Source organism: Rattus norvegicus, chromosome 4 (genome assembly GCF_036323735.1).
Source record: "Rattus norvegicus strain BN/NHsdMcwi chromosome 4, GRCr8, whole genome shotgun sequence".
Taxonomy (NCBI): domain Eukaryota; kingdom Metazoa; phylum Chordata; class Mammalia; order Rodentia; family Muridae; genus Rattus; species Rattus norvegicus.
Window position 1 is genome coordinate 154625651 of NC_086022.1, and position 24286 is coordinate 154649936.

The window sequence follows — 24286 nt, forward strand, 5'->3', positions numbered from 1 at the left end:
TCATTTTCCCATTCTCCCATCTCTGAGCTTTAAGCAGAAAATGAAATCAGCAGACAAAAGAGATTTGTACAAGTTTGCTGTAACGTTCACAATCGCCAAGTGTGGAATCAGCCTCAGTACCAGACAACAGGTGAAAGAACGTGGTATATACACAACGGTATCACTCAGCCATGAAGAACGAGATCCGGTGACTTCCAGGAAAATGGATGGACGTGGAAAGCAAGTGAAATAACTACAAGTCCTGTGTGTGTGCTAAGGACCTGAAGCCAGAAAATGTGCTATTATGGACCAGGAAGGGGTCAGGGGGATTGGGAGCAGGTATAAAGGTGGGCAGACATTATCAGAACTGTGGGAGTTTTTACACTGTGGTATCATTACAATAATCCCTTCTGTGGCTTAAGAGATACAAAGATGGTATTTTTTATTGATAGGCAGACAGACTAAAGAACTGACAGAGATGAGAGCCCACCACTTTAGCATGGTTTTACTTCGTACTCGATTTCTAGTTACCTGAGGTTAAATGAAATGTTAGAGAAAATATTCTAGGGGAAAAGCAATTACTCAGCCAAGTATGGTGGCACTACAGTTGGGATTTCAGCGGGCTGAGGCAGGAGGCTCATGAAGTCAATGCCAGCTTGTGTTCTACTGAAGAAACGGTCTCCAAATGCACATACTAGGAAGGGGAGGTCAGAAACTTTCAGCTGCACACTGTTCCAATGGTATGAGTACCTCTCATGCAGCCCTGTCTAGAACACGATCACCATGTCTAACATATCCACACTATAGACAGTATCCAGACAAACTGCTGCAGGAGGCGGACCACTGTAGAACCCTGTGTTGAGGTTCTACATTTAACTCATTTATTATGTGGGTGTCTAGTACACTTATGCCATGGTCTAACTATGGAGGACAGAGGACACCTTGCTAGACTGAGTCCTTTCCTTCTACCATAGGCTCCAGAGATGCATCTCAGGTTGTCAGGCTCAGTGGCCCCGGGCCTCCCTGGTCCCCATAGGCTTTTATGTATACTCTACCTGTGACATCCCAAACTCAGGAAGTACCTATTTAAGCATTCATCCAATTTTGGCTTGAGAAAAATTTTGTGATGATCTACTGAACAGATGTTTATTCTAAAGATAAAGTCTAACACAGGTGAATTAAAATACAAATATTTTTAAATTAGTTACTCTAAGAAAATTTATTCCTTAAAACCACCTTTCTATCATCACATATATTGAGTTGGAAATAAAATATCATATTATGCAAGGATATCTTCTCTCTACCTGATTTTTATTTTATAATGAAAAAAAAAAACTGATTCCAGAGGAAAACTAAACTAAATGCAATGCTCTATGAGGAATTCACTGAGTTTACATTCCAATTAGACACTGCCACGGATCTACACACATCCTTTATTTTGGTCGTTATCAGCACTGCACAGTGGTCAGGACTATCATGTTTCAATGAGCGACTTGTGAGGGGATATAAATCCACATAACTCCAGTCAAATGGAACTGAGTACTCTGCCTTGGAAGCCCTAATCCCTACCAAGGAGAGACTTCCTCTACCAAAGAAATCCCAAAGCACTTCCTGCAATCACCGGGACCAGTTGAACAACTGCTTTGACAATACCTTCACAAGCTATTTTAAGCAGAATTAAATTTATTAAAATGAAGCCAATCAATGAGAACGACCTTGACCTTCATTTTTTGCAAATACTTTCCAGGTTCAATTCCCAGCACCCTCACAGGATCTCAGAGCTGTCTAGAACTTCAGTTCCGGGGAACCCAATGCCCTCTTCTGGCCTCCACAGTTACCACGTATGTATGTGGTGTGCAGACATGGAGGCAGTCAAACATTTATATTTACAAAATAATAGAAATATCTTTTTAAAGCTTTATACAGCTATCGTACTAAAATTGCTAAAAGACGACACCTTTAAGGCAGCAGGAACAGTGAGACTGCTCAGTGCCTATCGTGAGTGAATCAATGCTTTCAGTTTTCTTTCAGATGCACGGAAAAAACACCTGAGAGCCAATAAACACCCAGATGCCTTTTAAAAATTAAATCAACAACCTAGGCTTACTCTCCAAAAGGAACTTCATTTCATTATTTATAACACTAACAAAGTCAGTGAAAAAGACAAGGCCAAAGGAGACTGGCTGAAGTAAACACAGGAAAGAGGCCACCATCACCGCTCGTGTCCTCAAAAGCTAAGGTGCAGAAATGTGTTTGCTATTGTGTTTGTTATGCGCCACTGTATTAAAAAGAACATTTACCAAAGATATAACCAATATTTTCCCAAATTAAAACCAAAGTTGAGGAGCTGGAAGTGGCTCTGAGGTTGAGAGTCCTCGCTGCCTTTGCAGAGGCCTGAGATCAGCCACCAGCACGCATGCCAGGCAGCTCGCAACCACAACACCCGTGCTCCAGGGACCCTGCACTGTCTTCCAGACTCCACTAGCACCTGCAGCCACACATGCAGATTTCAGTACACAGACAATATGCACAGTTAAAAAGAAAATCAAATCTTAAAAGAAAGTCAAATCTTAAAACAGAAGCTTATTTTTATACCTTTTTTATTTACCTTTGTCTCATTTTCAAATACCCAGGATAGATACTCATAGTTTTATTAATAATAATAAAGGAAAAAGAAGTGCTACGTTATCCAAGACATCTTAGGTAATAAGAGTCTGTCATCACACGCACTCAATAACAGAGTGGGAGGTGAGGGATGTTCACCAAGGGAGGTGCTTGTGCAAAGGCCTGGCTGGCAACCTAAATTTAACCTAGAAATGCCACAAGGTGGCAAGAACTAACTGACTCCCCGGAACTGTCCTCCAACCTCCAAAGTAGTGCCCATGGCACAACATTCATACACACAAATTATTAATTTCGTAGAAACCTCAAAGGATGTGTACAAGGCATCTAAACAGCCCTTTATTTAACCTATACCCACCACAGGCTTAGTAAATTTCTTTGACATTAATAAGTTTATCTGACAATTGAAGAGTTTTCTGTAATACCAAAGAAAAGATGAGAGACAGCAAATGAATTCAAAGAATCACGAATTTTGAGACTTACTTGATTAGAAAGTGTAGGATATGGTGATAAGATACTTTGTTTAAAATATAAATTTCACTTCATCTAACCAAGGCAAAATAAGCAAGCAGGTACATCTGTGCAAACAAACTCCACACGACAACGGCATGCATCAAGCAAGCCGTACAAATTTACCAGGGTAGCTCAGCTCTGAATGGTCACCTTTCTTCAAGCTCATTGATTTGTTTTAAAGAGACTCTATCATAAAACCCCTTTTAGAGAAATTCTGGAAAGCAGGAGCCCAGTACAATCAGTGTGAACCCTGGCCATCTGTTATCGCCTATTGCCTACTGCACTCTCTGAGCCCAGGGCTATACTAGTGTATACAGATGTGAATATTCACACGAAGCGGAGGACTAGGAGTGTGCGATGCAGCCCAGGAGAACCAGGACAGCTCAGCCAAGGGGCTGCCAGTCTGTCTATTAGCACAGCCATCACTGTGTCAGAGTACCAATCCCAGTATACCTTCCCAGAGAACCAAACAACCCTGCTCATGGCTACTTCTTTCTTGCCTACTGTTAGCAAGTTAACAATACGTTAAGAAAATGCCAAACATTGAAAATCAATCATTTCATTGAAAATAAACCTTAAGTAGAAACGAACCTTGAGGTAACAGCTACAGACATGTTACCTTGTCTACAGGACATATAGGACAAAGAACTTTTTTCTGCGGAGCTTAAGATGATTCGGCCTTTCCATTTACAGAGGATTGTGTCTCATGTCTTTACAGTCATTTGTTCTCACTTACTTCTTATAATTGTAAAACTTGAAACATTCTAAATACTGCCTTATTATTTCGTTAGTACATGCTAACCTAAATGTTTTAAAATCTAGTGAATTTCCTATCTTCATATCCACACTGCTCGCTTCTCTATACTTCAGAGACAAGCTGCACATGTAGAAGCAAGTACATAGTCTCATCCTATTTCCTTTTTTTTATTATCTGCCTGACATCTGCACAGCTTCAGCGACAGAGTAAAGCAGTTCAGCATGCGGGTCTGCACCTGCACAGTACAAGTTTATTACAGCAGCATGCTTCAGTCTTCAACACTGTCACAGAAGTGATGAAATGGATACAACATTAATTTCTATTCTAATTAAAAATAGTGGGGTTAGGTTGGCTGGCCAAATGGTCTGTCCTTTTCTAAGACACTTGAGAAACAGGACAAGGAATCCGGTTGAGAGACAGCAATACTGAGCTCAGAAGACTGACCGCGCAGGGCAGGCCGCTATGCTCAGAATGCCTGTGCCTTACCTTCTTCTGCAGAACATTGACCTTCCGCTCCTTCACGTCCAGCATGTCCTTGAGGTCGTGTATCTCTCCAGCTTGTGTGCCCTTCTCCTCAGCCATATCTTGGATTTGTTTGGTTTTTTTATTCAGCATCGTCTCCTTTTCTTCCAAACGCAATCGAAGAGCATCCACCTGAGAAGAGATTTATAAATGATAAACGAAACAAAGGACAGTAATAGAACTCCGTGGAATAAAGTTGCTATATTTTAAAGATAATTAAACTAGTATTAAGGAGAATTAAATTATTTCATTTACAATAAGCAGTAAAATGATTAGAACTTAAGCATTCCAAATTTACCATATTCAAAGGCTATCAAATAAAAAGCAGAGAGGCAGTGCACAGGAGTTAGCAGCCTTCCTCTAAAGTGCTTATCAGTCAGAGACTGTTGAAGGAACCAGCATTTGAACCGGGTTACTAGAAATGAAACAAAAGGTGGAATACCCATTTTAGGAAAAGACAGAGAATGTTTTTGAAATTTAAATACCCAACACAGCATGTTTTAGTAAGCTCATTTAAGATGGCTGAGCATAAAGCAAAAGAAGGACATGAGATAAACCAAAGTGACACATTAAACCAAAGAAGCTACTTAATTTTATCCTGTGTGCAAGTGAAAAGACTTGTAAGGAGGAAAAAATAATAGTCAATATTTATGTGCTAGAAAAATTATACTACTCTGGTCACTGGAACACAAAGACATTTCTTAGTTTCGCCCTTTTGCAGAATTTAGAACCTAATAGAGAAGAAAGCGGCATCCTGCAGCACATAAGTATTTTACAGGAAGCACAGAAACTGAAGGAGAGTTTTCTAAAAGTACAGAACAGGGACTGGAAAGATGGTCCAGTGGGTAATGGCCAAGCATGACAACCTGAACTCAATCCCCAGAACAACACACAATAGGAGGACTGGCTCTCACAAGTTGTCCTCTTACACACACACACACACACACACACACACACACACACACACACACAGAGAGAGAGAGAGAGAGAGAGAGAGAGAGAGAGTCTAAGTTTAAGAAAAAGAATAACTCAGCTTCAAGATCTGTGACTAGGGGCTGGTGAAGCTGGTAAGTTTTATGAAGGATGTGCAATGATAAGGAAGACAGTGGGAGAGGCTTTCAAAGTGCAGGTACCATAAATAATGATGGTCAGAACAGATGCTAACATCTCGTTAGGCTACACACAGAATGGCTAAGGATAATAACAGGAAGTCACCGAAAAGGAGACAAAAAGCAGGACCACACCAGTGTCAGGTTTCAAAGTCTGAATTTTTATTGCCTATAAAAAGGACACATGGGAGAGAAGAACCAAAGCTAAGCTTCACCTTTCTGATGAAGAGTAGTGAATCTCACCTATGGAAGGAAACAAGAACCTTATTTCCTAACAATTTGCCTGACAGTAACTGATATACATGACAATGACCTAAAAATACCATCCAACACGCTAGAAATCCTAAGCATCTTGCTCTTTAATTTCTTAGAACTGCAAACAAAGTAGCATGGGGGTGATGGCAGTGCTGGCACACTCCTTTGATCCCAACACTCAGGAGGCAGCGGCAGGCAGATCTTTGTGAATTCAGGACTAGCTGATGTCTACTGAGTGGGTTACAGGATAGCCAGAGAAACTCACTCTCAACTAAGAAACAAATAAATAAAATTAAATAAAATAAAGTACCAAAAACTCAGCTGCCTGAAACAGAAGCCACTTCCCACACAAAACTGAAGGCTAACCAAGTTCTAAAGAGTAAAGACATCTGTACATCCGCTGAGGATGTACCTTTGCCTGGCAAATCTTGGCCATGGATGCCTGTGGGCCTCCTAATGAAAATGGACTCTATGGGATCATTGTTTAGAATACCTGAGCCCCAGTTGTTGGAACTGTTTGGGAAGGACCAAGAGATCTGGGCTTCTTGGAGGAGGTGTACCACTGGGGGCAGCTTTGGGGTTTCAAAAGACTTGTACCATTCCCAGTGTGTGTTCTCGTGTTTGTTCTCTCTCTCTCTCTCTCTCTCTCTCTCTCTCTCTCTCTCTCTCTCAAAAACTAGATGTGATCTCCTACTGTGTCTTCACACCATCATCATGGACTCTAACCCTCTAAAATTGAGCCAATCAAATGCTTTCTTTTTTTAAGTTGTTTTGTCCCAGCAATAGAAAAGTAACTAAGAAATAGCCTATTTAAATATAGGTCACAATCTGTAGTTTGAGTAAAAGGAATTTGTAGAGAACGCTATTAAACGTAAAATATACAGTTATAAAACACTCCAAAATACTAACCTTTAACAAACTTTTAAGAATTAACAGATGAGTATTCACTTGGACATACACAAGTGTGCACATGGAGACACACAAACTCACTGAAGATTGAGATGAAGAGACCGTGAGTCTAGAATGGTATGTAAGAGATATGCCATCTTCCTGGGTGTCTTGAAAGATAAAAAGCAAGATCTCTGAGCAAAACAACCTGAGGCTGGCACAGATACAAGCCCCATGGGCAGCTCTTGTGTTCTGGGAGATGCTGAAGTAGATCAGTGCTACACAGCTCATTCTCAGAACTCTGATCATGCAGCTTCGCAATATTCCTCAAAGTTACAAAAAGCCCTAAGGAGCTTTTAGAAGTTGGACCTGTCAATATTTATTAAACTCTAAATTGAAATTTAAAATAGCTTCAGGGCTGAGGGTATGGCTCTTGTGCTCTGGGTGCTTCCCCAGCTCTCAGGAAGCATTGAGGGTTCAGCCCCGAGAGACACATTACACATAGCAATTTCCTCCAGGTTCAAACACTCCCTCCTGGAAAAAGGCTCCTTAAGGACTCAGGAAATTCAAAAAGGAAGCTCCTAAGACTCAAGAAGTAAACTTATGTCTGGGAGAGCTGAAACTTACAAGACTCACAAGGCCCCTTCCCCAAGGTTATAGAAGCATTTAACTTCAGGAGAAAACCTTGCCGGGGAACTTCCTAGAACAGACTAGTTGAGCTACTACAAGAGAGTTTGTAACCTGCCAAGCTGACTGTAAGTCATAGAGAGCTCTAAGGTTCGGGGTTTGTGAGCTGAGGTGGCCTGCTTCTCAGTGATACGGCTGCCTTGAATCTTTCCTGATCCTGTAAGTACCTACAATAAACTAACTGGCTCACTAAGTCAGACCTTGGAAGAACTGCTTCTCTGGTCTTAAATCAGTTCCCCATCTGGGATGAGGAAACCTTTGTGTCCTATCTTACCAGTAGACATCTCTCACAACACACACAAGCGAAATATGGTAACACACTCTTGTAATCCTGAAAAAGGATCAGGAGAAGCCCATCTGGAAAGTGGACTGGTGACTTCAGGATGGGCTGAGCCTTGCTCCAGGGGGTGTCCTGCCCTTTCCCAAGGAAGCTATACGATGAAACGCCATAGAAATAGCTGGCAAAGGCAAGATCAGAGAGAAAGAAGGGAAGTTAGGAAGGGAAATGATCCCAGGAACCTATAAAAAGTGCAACCCAGAGGCCTCCCATTCCCTTGATGAACAGCTTTATCGATCCTAACCTATTCTAATAAAGTATCATTTTTACTCTATCTTTTTGCTCCCTCTCTGATGCTGGTGCTTTTCTATTTGAGGGTTTCTTTCCCCTGCAGCCTTCTCAATCTCTGTGACTCTCTGAGGTTCTGTGTCTGTCACTCCTATATCAGACTCTGGCCATGGTCATATTCACTTAGCCTGTGATCCCATGATCTTCAACTGCCATCTTCACATTGTGGGAAGAACCACTCTGCATCCCCTGTGCCAGTGGCCCTCCCTACTGTACGTGTGCAGGTCTTCTTTCTATGACAAACTCAGCAGTACCCCTGGATAAATGCCCCTCACCTAAGACCCCAGCAACAACCCTAGCCCTCTCCACAGATAAAAGCAGTTAATGTTTGTTAATTTGAGTCCACTTTTATGGAGCTGGAGAGGCAGCTCAACAGTTCAGAGCACTTGCTGCTCTTCCAGGAAGACTCAGACTGATCCCCAATACCACAGGGTAGCTCACAACTGTCCATAACTCCAGTTTTAGGGGACTCAGTGCCATCTTTGAGTCTCTGTGGGCACCTGGCATGAAAGTCACACACAGGCATACATACAAAATACCTATGCTCACAAAATAAAAAAAAAATTTAAACTTTTTTATATAAAATACACATTTTCTTAAAAATATAAAAAGAATAATATAATTGTTTAAAAATTTCAAATCCTGGGGTTGGGGATTTAGCTCAGTGGTAGAGCGCTTGCCTAGCGAGCGCAAGGCCCTGGGTTCGGTCCCCAGCTCCGAAAAAAAAAGAAAAAAAAAAAAGAGAGAGAGAGAAAGACCAATGGCTCCTCCAGCTGCATATGTAGCAGAGGATGGCCTTGTTGGGCACCAATGGGAGAAGGCCTTCGTCCTGCCAAAGCTGGACCCACCCCCCACAGTGTAGGGGAATACCAGGGTGGGGAGGTGGGAAGGAAGGGTGGTTGGGTGGGGGAACACCCTTATAAAAGAAGGAGGAGGGGGATGGGTTAGGGGGCTTATGGTCAGGAAACCAGAAAAGGGAATAACATTTGAAATGTAAATAAAAAATATCCAATAAAAAAAAAGAGACAAAAAGGAAGAAAGGAAGGAAGGGAGGGAGGGAGGGAGGGAGGAAGGAAGGGAAAGGAAAGAAAGAAAAAGACCAAAAGAACTAAACCTTGGGGCTAGTGAGATAGCTCAGCAGTTAAGAACCCTGGCTTGTTATTCCAGAAGACCCATATGACAGTCACAACCATCTGTAACTCCAGTTCCAGGGGATCCAACATTCTTCTGGTCTTCATGGGCACTTCACATATGTGGCACTATACACATGCAGGTCAAACACATACACATAAAATAAAATCTTTAATTCCAATTACTCACATCACAAAATAAAGTTTATAGAAAAATGTTGACACCTAGTAAGCTTATTAAGATTTCCTAAAACATAATTCAATGAAAGGACAAGCCATAGATGAGGAAAAATATTTAGAAATTATAAATTTTATTTCAAAATGCTTCCGTCTATAGGATATAAACAGCAGTCAAAACTCAAGAAACAACTTTTAATGTTAAAAGATCAACAGGAATCTTCCTGCTGTATAGTAGGTACTTTTCTGCTTGGGGTAACAGAATACATAACTAAGCGAGGAAGAGGGATTTCCTTTGTCTGCAGTTTAAGAATGGATACAGTCCATTAGGGTGGCAGGAATAAGTGTCTACTGGTTACACTGTGTCTGCTGTATACACTGTGTTGCATTATTAAAGAAGACAACAGGGCTGGGGATTTAGCTCAGTGGTAGAGCGCTTACCTAGGAAGCACAAGGCCCTGGGTTCGGTCCCCAGCTCCGAAAAAAAGAACCAAAAAAAAAAAAAAAAAAAAAAAAAAAGAAGACAACAGAGAGGGCTAAGTGGATCCAGGCTATAAAACCGCCTGGCCTAACCCCAGTGATCCACCCAGGAAGGGGACCCCCTCCTCAAGATAATACAATCTTCCCTACAGCTCTCCCAGCTGGCAACAAAGTATCCACTTACATGAACCTGTGGGGGACACTTCAAGTTCAAACCATAACACCTGACAATGGCCACATTTTGAAAAGAGTCTACAAAATAGCACTATATAATATTAAAATGTGTAAAATATAAGACTTCCCAAAGCAGTAACTAGAAAACATAGAAGAAAAAAACTTTCATACACTAACAGTGGAAATACAAACTGAAACTACCTATGTACACTGGATGTGAATTTTTCTACCTTAGTATAGCTTTTCCCAAAGTGGGTACAGAAAGTTTCTAGTCCATCTGCATTTCTTTCTCACTCCCCAACATAAATGCTATGGGGCAGGAGAGTGAGTAATAACAATGACAACAAAATAATCTGAGCCACTTTGCAACAGCTAGTTTAGAAAACAGTTTGGAAATTCCTTAGAGAGTTAAACATGCACATGGAGTTGCATGATCCAAAACTTCCCTCTGAGAGTGAATAACAGTATTATCCAGAAAAAGTGCACACGGTGTTCACGGAAGCTTACGATGGCCAAGAGCGAGGACAACTCAGGTATTGAGTGGTAGCTCGTTAAATTTCATGACAGTCTTAACTGTCTGATTTACTTGTCTCTCAAGTTCTTTCAAGTATTAATATCAGGAAAATGAAAGGCTGTCCATCTTTATGCCAGGCATGGTAACAGCACAAAAATGTCCCTCATCACTTTTCAGTGTTAATCATTCCAGTGGCCCAGTATCACGTAGGATAGTACTGTGAGGCTGCCTATATGCTGTTTCTTTATTCAGCACATGCAGATGTATAGGTATACTTTTGTATTCGATCTCTAACTCAGTTTAATACCTAAATATATGGCAATGCTGACCAGTCATAAATGCTCGCAATATCATTCTGAGAAACCGGTTCAAACAAGACCCACAGGGATGGTGAGTGGGAAAGGAAAGAATGAGAACTCACCATAAACATAAACCTCTAACGTTAGATTGGCTGGAAACATGGACTTCGATACAAAAACAAAACAAACCAAAAAACTCATACCATAAATACTAGATACAGAAACTATCAAAGTCTCTCCCCTAATTACTAAATTAACTTTTTAAAATTAAATATTCAACTTAAACTAGTGCGTGTGTGTTTGTGTCAGCATAAATGCACATACACTTTTTTTAGTGCCATATTGGTCTAGAATGATTTACATGTGCAATGTGATTTTATACAAGGTTACATTTTGCAAATCCTCACAGGACATACGGGCACCACTCTAGCAGGAGAATAAGGCCTTGTTTGTCAACATCAACTGAGCACAGTGGACAGCCACCTTGTTTGCCAAGCATCAAAGTATGTGTGAAATCTAGTGGGTGACCTTAATAACAACACAGGGTTTTCTTCTACCAATGCAAACAGACAGAAAGTATCTACCTACTATGTTTGCTTCACAGTTTTGAGCACAAAACCATTAAGTGTCTTTTCTTTGTGTTGCAAAACAAATGCACACTGGTACAATGAACCAGGCCGGGGACACCGGGGACACCGGGGACACCGCTTGTTGCCTTTGATTCCTTTCTTAGTTTGTCCCTGAGTCTTCCTAACTCCAAAGGAACATTTTTCAGTGTCCTCTGCTCCTCTGTCACTGCACTCCTCACACCTAATGCAAACACCTTCCTCTAGAGAAGTGAACTCAACCCACAAGTTCTTTCACCATAACAAAAGTTTCCAAATCTTTATTTCTAGCTCCAATGAGTTCTAAAACCTGAGATTCAGAGTATTTCCTATTTAAGGCAGTGATTCCATTAATAATTTTAGGATTCTTTTTTCTTCATTTAAGTTCTTTTAAAAAAACTTTCAGAGATGACGAAGATGACCAATGTGGACAATTAACCTATGTTAAAGGATTTGAAGTTTCTTTATGTTATTTCTTGCATTTTTTCCTGTATTCTACAGAATTCCACAAGAGAAACAAAAAACAACAGATACAGGATGTGGAGTATTTGATCTGAAATTACATCATCTTGTCCAGTAAGATATCTCAGAGGATAAAGGAGATGTGCCACCAACCCTGATAGGCCAGGATCCAAACGGTGGAAAGAGCCTCCACACTTGGGGTGTGACATGTATCTCTGTGCATGCACAAACACAGAAGGAGATGATGGGAAGGTGGTGGACAGATGGATGGACGGTGCAGTTAACAGAGAGATAGACAGATGTAGGGGGGTGGGAAGATGGCTTTGAGGTTAGGAATATGCTGCCCAATCATGAATATAAAATTTGAATCCTAGCACCCATGAAACACAGATACACACAGAAATAAATAAATAAAATGAAAAAATACAAAGTTAAACTCCAAATTTTAGGAACTCTGAGTATATCACAGGGAAATCACACATTTAACATACACAAAGTCCTGGTGGTAAATCCAGGACACCATATCAAAAAAAAAAAAAAAAACAGGAGGATCAAGACACTGTCAGAGACAGCAGATCAGCTAACACCAGAGATAAGCAGATGGTGAGAGGCAAGTGCAAGAACCTAAGCAACAGAAAACAAGGCCACTTGGCATCATCATTCCCCCACCACAGCAAGCCCTGGATACCTCAACACACTGGAAAAACAACATTTTGATTTAAAATCACAACTCATAATGTTATAGGACTTTAAGAAGGACATAAATAACTCCCTTAAAGAAATACAGGACAATACAGGTAAACAGGTAGAAACCCTTAAAGAGGAAACACAAAAATCCCTTAAAGAATTACAGAAAACATGACCAAACAGGTGAAGGAATTGGATAAAACCATCTAGGAAATAGAACAATAAGGAAATCACAAAGGGAGACAGCCCTGGAGACAGAAAACCTAGGAAAGAGATCAGGAGTCATAGACGCAAGCATCACCAATAGAATATAAGAGATAGAAGAGAGAATCTCAGGGGTAGAAGATAGCACAGAAAACATTGACAAAATCATCAAAGAAAATGCAAAAACGCAAAAAGCTCCTAACCCAAAACATACAGTAAATCCAGGACTCAATGAGAAGATCAAACCTAAGGATAATAGGTATAGAAGAGAGTGAAGACTCCCAACTCAAAGGACCAGTAAATATCTTCAGCAAAATCATAGAAGAAAACTTCCCTAACCTAAAGAAAGAGATGCCCATAAACACACAAGAAGCCTACAGAACTCCAAATATATTGGACCAGAAAAGAAAATCCTCCCGTCACATAATAGTCAAAACACCAAATGCACAAAATAAAGAAAGAATACTAAAAATAGTAAGGGGGGAAGGTCAAGTGACATATAAAGGCAGACCTATCAGAATTACACCAGACTTCTCACCAGAGACTATGAAAGCCAGAAGATCCTGGACAGATGTCATACAGACCCTAAGAGAACACAAATGCCAGTCCAGGCTACTATATCCAGCAAAACTCTCAATTAACATAGATGGAGAAACCAAGATATTCCATGACAAAATCAAATTTACACCATATCTTTCCACAAATCCAGCCCTACAAAGGATAATAGATGGAAAACTTTAACACAAGGAAGAAAACTACACCCTAGAAAAAGCAAGAAAGTAATCATCTTGCAACAAACTCAAAAGAGAGCCACACAAACATAATTCCACCTCTAACAACAAAAGTAACAGGAAACAACAATCACTATTCCTCATTATCTCTAAGCTTCCTCTATAAAAGTGACAAAACGTGGCTCTTATCTAACTCATATTAATACTCTATAGCCTTGATCAAATTTTTAGGACCCTGGCAAAGCATAGACAAATTCTTTGCTAGAATGTAACAGAAACGCCCTTTGGTTCAATTCTGCAGTGTGGCAGTTTAAACAAGAAATATTTCCCCCGTAGGCTCATGTATTTGAACATTTGTGGTTGAATCTGAAGGTCTCCCACAGGCACAGTTGAATGCTTATCCCCCAGCTGATGGTGCTATTTGGCAAGTCTGTGGACCCTTTGAGAGGTGGGATGCAGAGAAGAGAAGCAGATCGGTCGGGGCAAGCATCTAAAGCTAAAAGGGGCACTGGTTGCTGTCACGTTCTCTGGTTCACAGCCTGGTACACTGTGAACAGCCTCTACTGAGGGTCCTCAAGCTAGGATCATTGTTCTGCTGTGCCCTCCATCATGGATTCTTTCTTCCTCTGTAGTTGTTTCTATCAGTTCCTGTGACAGTGACACAGAGTGAGAAAACTAGCTCTGAGAAATAGGGCTGCTCCTATCACAAGGCTGACCAATTGTTTCATGGATCTTTTGAACTGAGGGGAGAGTTTAGAAAAGTCTGGAGATGAAAGCCAGGAGAAGCCCTAGAATACCACAAGCAGAGCATAATGGGATATTCTAGTGGGAGTCTGGGAGACCAGAATGCAGACAGTAAAGACTGCACACAGAAGGCTTCAAATGAGAACACAGATTGTATTAGCTACTTTTCTGTTGCTGCTATAAACTATCCTGACCAGAAGCAACTTAGAGGAGAAAAGTGTTTATTTAAGTTTACAATTCCAGAGAGGATACAGTCAGTCCATCATGACAGAGAAGGTATAGCAGCAGGGGTACAAGCCATCCTGGCAATCAACAAACGAATCTCATTTTATCCATATACAGGGGGGGAGTTGGGGGGAGGGGAGAGAACATGAAGTGGGGCCAGGCCATGAAGCCACAAAGACTGTCTGTCCTTAGTGGCATACTTCCTCCCTACAAGATTCCATAACCTTTCCAAACAGCGTCGAAAATTGTGGGTTCAAACACATGAGCTTATAGGGGACATTGTTCATTCAAAGCACCATACTACAGAACTGTATTAAAGAACATTTGTGCTATATTCCTGCAAAGAATTTGTCTACACTTTGCCAGGGAGCTGAAATTTTGATGGAGTCCAAAATCAAAACCAAGATGCTAATTTATCTTTAGGAAATTGGTTGACTGTTTTAAAGTCAGGCTTACAGTGAGACTCTGGCTCAAAAACCAGAGCAGAAACTGTGAAAAACGTGCAGTCTGACTAGAAAAGCACATTTAGGAGTTAGTTGTTAAAGAGAAGCCACATGATGCCCAGCAGGACAATAAGGCTACCATAGAGGCATTTCAAGACTTGTCAAGACCACACCCATCAAAGGCTCAAAAACATAAATAAAACGCGTTCTTTTAAAACGTAATGTATCTGGGGTACTCCATTTGCACTGAGCTACCTAAGGAAGTATTCTAACCATCCAGGCACTCAAAGAACACTGGAGCCATGATCCAGTGGATGTGACTACTGCTGAGCTGGCAGCAGAATCTGGTATTAATCACATGCTATCTGCTTTGCAGGCATGCAGTATACAAAAGTCATGGAGGCTCCCACCAAAACGTTAGGGGAAAAGCCTGAAAGGCCAGGAAATGTATAGCAGGGTGTGATTCTCTTCAGGGAGCTATGGCAGAATGATGAAAAAACTGAAAGTAAGCTGAGTTGCAATGGATATCAAGACACTGGAGATGTGAGACGTCTGTTGAGTAAGATCCATGCAGCAACTAGAGAGAGGCCATGTACGGGCACACAAGGTTGTTATCTCCAGGCCAACCTGGGCTCAGAACCTATCACCACATGCTCCAAATGTTGGGTATGGAGCTAGAAGATGTAACATTTGCCTCCCTGGGTTAGTCTCATCTTCAGTCATATCCTTCTTTTTTATGTCCCCATGCCTCCATCCTGAAATGGGAACGCTTACTATGGACCACTGAGTGGTAGAAGTATATAAATTTGTTTGGAGTTTTGTTTTACATGGGACTGTCTCCATTTATAGGACATGAGTTCTCGGTCAGGATATGAAAAACTTTAGTCTTAACTGAATTCTTCAATGGGAGTTGGTGAGGCAGTTAAGTTTGGGAACATTCAGTACTCACCTCCCCCAGGACTGGCTCCTCTTCAGTGGGACTTGCTATCCTTCATGTTTGAGTGCCTTATAGAAATGCAGGAGCTGAAAAGTACCTTGAGTGCCAGTACCACACTGGCCCCACGATGCTCCCTTTCCTCACGTTAATGCACATGTTGTGATGCCAGCAGTAACCTCTCTGACATACCCTACTTTGGAAGTGAAATCCCACATCAGCGCCCAGTTGGGCAGCTTTCCCAGCTCAACATCCATCAGTTCCTTTTCCAGCCATGGAATGAATGACTCCGTCTTAGAATTCTGCTGTCCCCAGATGCCCATGTTTTTCTTTGTTTTTCTGAGTCTCACCATGTGACCTGGATTGACCTTGAACTCCTGGCAGTCCTAATACCCATTCGGTCAAGAACTAGGACTAATGGTACAACCACCACGCCTGGTTTATAAAGCTCTCTTTTTTGGTATTTCAAGGGCTCTTAGCTGATGTAACAACTAAGAGACTGCTCTGAGTCTCAGTAGAGACTTTTGATAATGCTGGAACTGCTAAGACTATGAGAGAGCCTTGAGATTAGACTAAACGTATCTTGTACTATGAGATGGCCAGAAGCTTTGGGTGTGGGGGCCTAAGGGGTAGGAGTAGAATGTTAAGGTTTAAGTCTGAAATGGCAGATCCACATCCCAAGCTGGTAGAATTTTGGGAGGTTTTAGAACCTTTAAGAGGTGAGGCCTAGTGAGCAGAGGTAGGAAACTATATAGGTGGGCCTTTGGAGATCATATGGGAGCCTGTGTTTCTTTACACTCCCCAGACCCTTGTCTAACGCATGTTCAAACCACCATGAACTCAACTGTCCCACCGTACTTTCCCCAACAGAATGAACTGAAACTCTTCAAACCCATGAGATAAAATAAATGTCCTCCTCTATTACATTTTTTCTGTTAGGTGCTAGGGCTGCAGTGAAACTGAAGCAACTAATGGAGGAGCAAATAAAACAGTTGATATCAAATAAAAGTGTTATAAGCCAGATAGAGTGGCACACACCATTAATTTCTATACTCGGGAGGCAGACACAGATGGATCTCTGTGAGTTTGAATCTAGTCTGGTCTATACAGAAAGGTCTAGAATAACTAGGGCTATATAGAGAAATTCTGACTCAAAATTAAATTAAAATTAAACAAGTGTTATAAAAGACTAGGTTTGTAAAGTATTTTAAGGTAAATATTTAAGGTTTCTTGCATGTTCAGGAGAAAAATACATGATAAAGCACTACTTTAGCTAATAAAATAAAAAGTATTCCAGGTAATGGAGGTGTATGCCTTTGTTCCCAGCACTTAAGAGGCAGAGGCAGACAGATCTCTACAAGTTCAAGGCTAGCCAGTTCCAAAACAGCCAAGGCTACACAAAAACACTGTCTTGAAAAACTAGATAGACAGATAGACAGACAGACAGACAAGGTGTTAAAAAAGATCAGTTATTGTAAAGTATTTTTAACCTGCAAAATTTAAGGATCTTTGCATGTTCAGAAGAGAAATGCGCAATAAAACATCTACTCTGGCCAAAACAACTGGAGAAGTTAGTAGTATCCATATCCTTACTTTAGAAATGAGAAGATAGAGGCTTAAAATGGATTAAAAAAACAACTCAGATATAGTCACACAGAGGGTTACCATTAATCCTAGGTCTGACCCTAAACTTGTGTTTACAGTACCCTTTTCTCACTGTATAATTTCACACATGTCAGACTGCATGCTGATTGCATCAACCCAACTTCCCTTTCACACTCCCCTAAGCATGTAACCCTCCCTCAGTCACACCGTCTCTTTAGTCTTTAGTAATCTATTGAGTCCAACTAGTACCACCTGTATGAGCATGAGCATCTCCCATAGCCATGCTCCTTCCCAACAGCTATCAATGGTCCTCGGTTAGCAGGAGAGCTTCCTGGGCCCCATCCACATTTGCACTGGGATCACTGACAGGCCTGACAGGCCTGTGCAGCTAAACCTCTATTTCAACCATTATTTCTACCAAAGTGTGATCGCCTCTGCAGAAGTCAACAGATTACAAGAGAAATTTATAGGACGAAGCAATTTCAAGAATATTGTTCAAGCTGGAAAACAGAAGTCTCAGTTGTAGATGGCCAAAAGATAGGCCAAGGGGATACCAAACAGACCTTTCCCCACATCAATGCTTTCCATGAAAAATTTTTAATTGAGGAGCTGGGAGCTAGTTCACTCAGTAAGGTTGTTTGCGAAAGCATGAGGATCTGAATTAAATCCCAAAATGCATTTGTAACTCACCGAAGAAATGGAGACAGGAAGATCCCTAGGACTTGCAGGCTTGTTAGCCTACCCTCATCAGCAAGCGCCAGGGCAGTGAGATAGCCTCAAATTAACAAGGTAAATGGCACCTGAGGAACAACACCTCAAGTTGGCCTCTGGCCTCCACATACGTTCACACACACAAACATACACACATGAATACATATTACACATGTGCATACAGAAAAACTTAAAAAGCTCCATAGTCTCGGTTCCTCTTCATGTGTTTAATTCATAGATTTCCACATCAGATCAAACTGCCTCAATGAGGAAACAAAATCAATTAAGAGTAAAATATAAAATAATAGCTATCAACGAACCGCTGCGCTCGGCCTCTTACTGCTCTAACAAAGGAAAGTTGCTGGGCAGAGACTGTTCTCAAATGTCATTAGAGAAATTATTTGGAAGTAAGTGCTATTAAATGAACACATTACAACCTTAAAATTCCCCAAATTCATAAAGAAATTAATTTTTACACCCTTAACAGGATGAGATGGCTGTATTCAAACTGTCCTAGTAATTTATAGAGGTAATCAATCCCTTAGGCTCGGCAACTCCTACCCTGCTCAGAGGCAAACACACAAACCATTCGAGAGTGGTAACACAGCCTTTACCAGCATGGTAGAAGAAACCAATCACAAGTAAGAAGAAACCAATTACAACCATCTGTGTAAGACTCAGCTAATAAGACAGTATTCAAGCTGGATACAAGGAAGAGAGGACCGACAGAGAAGAAGTGTTATTTAGCAGACCATGACAAGCCTTTAAATGTTTCTATTGTCATCAACCAAATGCTGGATCAACAGCTTGTATCCCTGGCTAATTAGAAGTGAGGCTTTTTACCTTTAAGGCTAGCACCAAGTTCTGAACTTTTTGTGGCAATAAATGTTCAAGTTACCAAAATGAAAACCCTCTTTATAAATGAAGAACTTAAGGCAATATTTTCTAAACTATTTCATATTTGCAATTCCTTAAATATATCTAAATTCGGCCCAATAAAACTATGAAAGAGCAGAACTTCTTAGAAAATGATGCTATCAGAGCTGGCAGGATGACTCACAGGGTAGAAGTGCTAGGATGAACGCTTGATTGCCCTGACAACCAAGACTTGTCTTCTGACCTTCTCACAGGCAGGTACATGTGCACATGCACATGTACACACAGGGACATGTATACACATATATACACATACATGTTATATAAACATATAATTCGTTTAATTATGATTTACCATGGATAAGAATTACTGCTTCTCTCTCTCTTGCTCCTCTCTTGCTCTTGCCTTTTTGCTCCCACTCTCTCCCTTCCCACGTGCTTGTGGGCCGGCCTCTACTCCTCTATTCTCTCTCTCTGCCTTTCTCTGCCTCTACTACCCTCTTGGCTCCTCTCCCCATGCCCTGAATAAACTCTATTCTATACTAAAAAAAAAAAAAAAAAAAAAAAGAATTACTGCTTCTAAATCTAAATCAATCGTATATATTATTAGTAATATCTTCTAATTTGAATAATTTAAAACAGTTTGAAGTACAGATGTGGTATAACTCCTCCAAGTACAAAAAAATATAAAGAAATAACATGTTTTGATTAGCTATACAGAAACAAAATGGTTGTTTTATTACAATAAATGATCACATGACTCTAAACATAACAAATATACAACAGATGAAAGTAGGAAAGGACTGGGTTCCACACAAATCACAGGAACTCTTTACCTCAGTCTGCAGGATGGCGGCCCTTTGTTCCTTAGCAGTGAGGGACTCTTTCAGCACCTCAATATGCTGCTTGCTGTCTGAGAATTGGTTCGTCAGAGTTTCTAGCTTTGTCTGTAAGGCTAGTAATTCTGTGTCCTTTCTGGACAATTCCTGTTTCACCTGGCCAATCTGGAAAACAAAAGACGACACTGTGAGGAAGAAAGAACTTACACAGCTACCTCTGAGCTGGTCCTCTGGCACATTTATGCATAATATAGGAACTTTAATGCAACATTTGTTCTATGATAAGGCAGCGATGGGGTGCTTCAGTGGTAGAGCACGTGTCTAGCAGCCCTGAGCTCCTGGGCTCATCAAATAGCAAATAAGTAAGGTAGGACAGTACTAATCTTTTTGCACCATCTAATACCGGATGCTCCTTATCAAAACCTAAGTGTATTCAACAAACAAATTTCTAATCTTCATTATTGGTTCTAAATAGTTTCTGAAACCCCTTAGGGCAGTGGCTCTCAACCTTCCTAATGCCTTGACCCATTTCTCATGTCATGGTGACCCGAAACCATAAAATTATTTTCATTGCTACTTCATAGTTGTAATTTTGCTGCTAAGTAGTGTCTCAATTCCTAAGACCATGGGAAAGACGGTTTTCCGATGGCTGCAACCCACAGGTTGAGAACCACTGCCTTAGGGGTAAAAATGGAGGAGGAAGTTGTAGTTCAACCAGACCAGGCAGCATCACCCAAACACCACTTCATTTTGTCAAGCTTCCATCTCCAGAGCATGATGGAGCACAGGCAGGGTTAGTGTGTACATGCAGCACGAGGAGGGGAAAGCAACTTCCTTCTTCTACTGCGAGGTAAATCAAATCTTAGTGCTATGCTTCTGGTTTTCTTTTTCAAGCAAAAGTTTCATAAAATCTTTATACGAAAACGTGAGGCTGGATGTGGTAGTGTTATGCCTTTATACCAGGCAAAGCTGTTGGATTTCTTTGAGTTCCAAGCCAGCTTCTGTACATAGTGAGACCCTAAACCATGAAAATAGGAAAAAAAAAAAAAAAAAAAAAACAACAACAACAACAAAAAAAAAAAAACAACAAAACAGGCTACTTTCAGTGTTAAGGTGTTAAAGAGATGTTTTCTTTTTCTTTTCTATTTTTTTAAAGTCACCTAATTATCAACTACATGTGTCGGGGGTCACCCGGCCTGCTTCTGCCTTTCTTTTCCTGAGCTAGGTGTTTTCCCTTGTTTCCAAGTACCATATGTGGGGGTTACCACCAGCCAAGATCACTGAAGACGTCCTGGTAGCTTCCTTCTATACAAGAATGAGTTTCACCCTATTGTTAGTTAGAAACTTCAGGAAATTGAAACTTATTGTAGGTAAGAAGTTTTTGGGAAATCAAAACTTATGCCATTGGTTTCTGATGTGACGTATGTTTATTGTTACCCTCACAACCAGTTTGTGTTGTGTGATTTTTCTGCTTATAAGCAAGTGCTTTTTGCTTGATTAAATGAGACCTGATCAGAATACTGTCTCGTCTCCACTTCTCACACCTCTTGTCCCAACCATCCCACTCCACTCTCCAGGGTCTCTGTCGATGTTCCCGCAGGCTGGGACATACATGCACATCCCAGAACATGAACACTGGACTTAATAAAGAATGTATAAGCTTTCACTCTGACAGAATCTACTACACAAGTCATTTGAAGCTTAGCAGTCTGAATGGGTATCTCATATATAAAGAATACAGTGTAATCTCCATAAGCTCTCTTAACACCAACAAATATTTTCTTTTAAGCATCTTCTTTATATCCCTATTCCTTCCAAGCATTTGTGCGAGAGTGAGCAAGTGAGAGAGAACGTTCGAGTAACAGCAAGGGGGCGGGGGGCTTGTGTACCCCAGGCTGGCTCAAACTAATTCTATAGCCAAGGCTGGTCTCGAACTTCTGATCTTCTTTCCTAGTCTCCTACATGCTAGGATTATAAGTGTGTGTGTGTGCAGCCATATCCAGTGAGTACAGGACATGTGTATGATGTATGTTCATGTTTGCGTGTATACATGTAGAGGCCAAAAGGCCAGTGCTGGTTGTCCTGCTCTATCACTTTCTGCCTTCCTCCCTTGAGGCTGGTCCTCCCTCTCACTGAACGTGAAGCTGGGTTAGCAGCCAGAGAACCCTGGTGGTCCTACTGTGACCCAGTCCCTCCAGCACCGGGACTACAAACACATGCAACCACACCTGGCTTCCACACAAGTCGCAGAGATTTAAGCCCAGGTCCTCATGCTTACGTGTGACTGCTCTTACTCGCTAAGCTTTCTTACCTAGCTCAGATCCAAAGAATTCTTTTGGTTTGTTTTTATTTATTTCAAGACAAGAGTATCTCTCTGTGGCCCTGGCTGTCCTGAAACTCACTCTGTAGACCAGGCTGGCCTAGAACTCACAGAGATCTGCCTGCCTCTGCCTCCTAGGTGCTGAGATTAAAGGTGCGAGCTACTTTGCCCAGCCGCCTTCTTTCATATCGTGAATGTATTAAACTTTTAAAAAGTACAAGATTAAGAAAGCTGTCTTAAGACATGTCCTGATTTTATATTAGGCCTACCATCCAGGAGATAAAAACAAGATCGATTAACTACTGAACATAAATATGGTAATTCAGTCATTTTCACAGCAGATGAGACAAGGGTCCTTAAGTTTAGCTGAGTATCTAAAGTTTTCTAAAGTATTTCTATAGCATTTTATTTTACCAAATTAATCTTAAGTAAAGGAAAAAGATTTTTTTGAAGCAATTTCACAAGAAGAAAAAAGTTTACCATAAAATCAGACTTCTAGTTTTGGGAACATACCCAGTGGAGGAGTTCTGTCCTAATCTGTACAAGACCCTACACTTGATCTCCACCCAGCACCGGCACAGAGGGAAGAGAAAGAAAACCAACTAGATTGGTAAGAAGCACTTAAAACAGCTCAGGGTTCTTTTTCAATAAAATAAGCATTTTTCTGTACACATCAAAACTCTATTTACTGACTAGTAATGATTCATATTATATATGCTTATTAGTATTAATCTGTCTGTAATACACAGATTGAACTAAAAACATATTTCTTCTATAAATAAATACCCAGAATAGTCAAACTATTACCACTTCTCAGCCAAGAACTATGGCTTAAAGGTATCCAAATCTCTGGATACTTGCCAACATGGATCAGAAATAAACAGAAGCTAGGCATGGAGATACACACCCAAACACCCAATGTTTAGGACTCTGAGGCAGAATCACAAGTCCTTTCTCAAAATTCCCAAGTACACATGTTGTATACACACAGAGAGATTTCAGTTTTGCACAGGACCGACATTTCTCTGCCATGTGCATTATTAAGTAAGAAAGAGAAGAAAACATTTCAAACAGAAGAAAATCTTAGACGCACAAGTCTCCCTTCTGAAATGCCGGGAGAGAGGACCCGGTGAGAAGGGCACGGTGGCTTTCAGTCACTGAAGACAACAGTCTTCTCCAGCTGGCGATGGAGAAATTATACCAAAGCAGCATAGTGTTTAGGAGTTCAACAACTTAATGTAACAGATGTACCTGGGCTGCTGTTGACACATATAAAGGAGTAGTAGTAACCAAGAAAAAAGGAAGTTATATACCAACTTCTCCTCTAGACAACATATAGTTAACACCATAATCTAATTAGATTTTTTTCCAAACATAGCATTTTACTTTTTAACCTACAATAGAGGCCATAAATAGGTTAATAGATTAAATAGGCCATAAATTTATTTGTTCATTAAGTAAATTAACAAAACTTATTTTTAACACTGCATTCCAATCTACATAACTCCTTAAGAGTACTTTTTCCATTCATCTTCGACATATTGAGGAAGGTTCACCTGGACAAGACAGACCAGACAGTGAAGAAATTTCATTAAAAACTCTAGAACCAGATTGCTGGCGTCAATCTAATCCTGCCTCTCATGAGCTGTGGCTTCCTGGGCATCAACTGTTACCTAAGTTTTCTCATCTGTAAATTAGTGTGCATCACTGCACCAGGTTATAAGATGCTTCTAGTAAGCATACAGGTGGAAAGTTATTATAATTTATCATAAAGCTAGAAATGCAGTTTTAAGTTCACTACACAGAAGGCTGGAGCAGACTTAGTATTTAAAATAAGCATCACACTAGTTCTAACTACAAGATAACTTTAAATAGGCTAATTAGTCTCTATACAGCTGTCTTAAAGAAAATACCATTTGTTACACAGTCTCTTAATGAAAACTTAAAGATAATGTCTCTGTGTAGAATTAAAGCAGTTCCTCAAGAATTTCAAATGCGGGGTACGTTGTAGGAGCTGGGCCTACAGACACTCACACATTCCTGTACCTAAAAGGAATAGGGAAAGAGCATCATATAAATCAATGTATAACTAGTCAACAAGAGGATGAGGGAGGGGCATTCTGAGATGCCATCCACAGTGCAGCACAACAGTAAAGAGCCAGGTGTAAG

The 24286-nt window shown here is 40.7% G+C and overlaps 1 protein-coding gene across 12 annotated transcripts in view; it reads right to left on the reverse strand.

The window, feature by feature from the left end:
• The window catches only part of Erc1 (ELKS/RAB6-interacting/CAST family member 1), a 292052-nt gene that overhangs the window by 189715 nt on the left and 78051 nt on the right, over nt 1–24286 (reverse strand). For all 12 annotated transcript variants that reach the window (NR_172210.1, NM_001394884.1, NM_001394883.1 and 9 more), the window contains 2 exons: nt 19795–19962; nt 4358–4525 (listed from right to left, as the gene is read on the reverse strand). Coding sequence is in view for 11 of the 12 variants with exons in the window: in NM_001394884.1 (NP_001381813.1) it covers nt 4358–4525; nt 19795–19962 (336 nt within the window). In the remaining variant the exon portion in view is untranslated. The remainder of the gene's footprint in view (nt 1–4357; nt 4526–19794; nt 19963–24286) is intronic.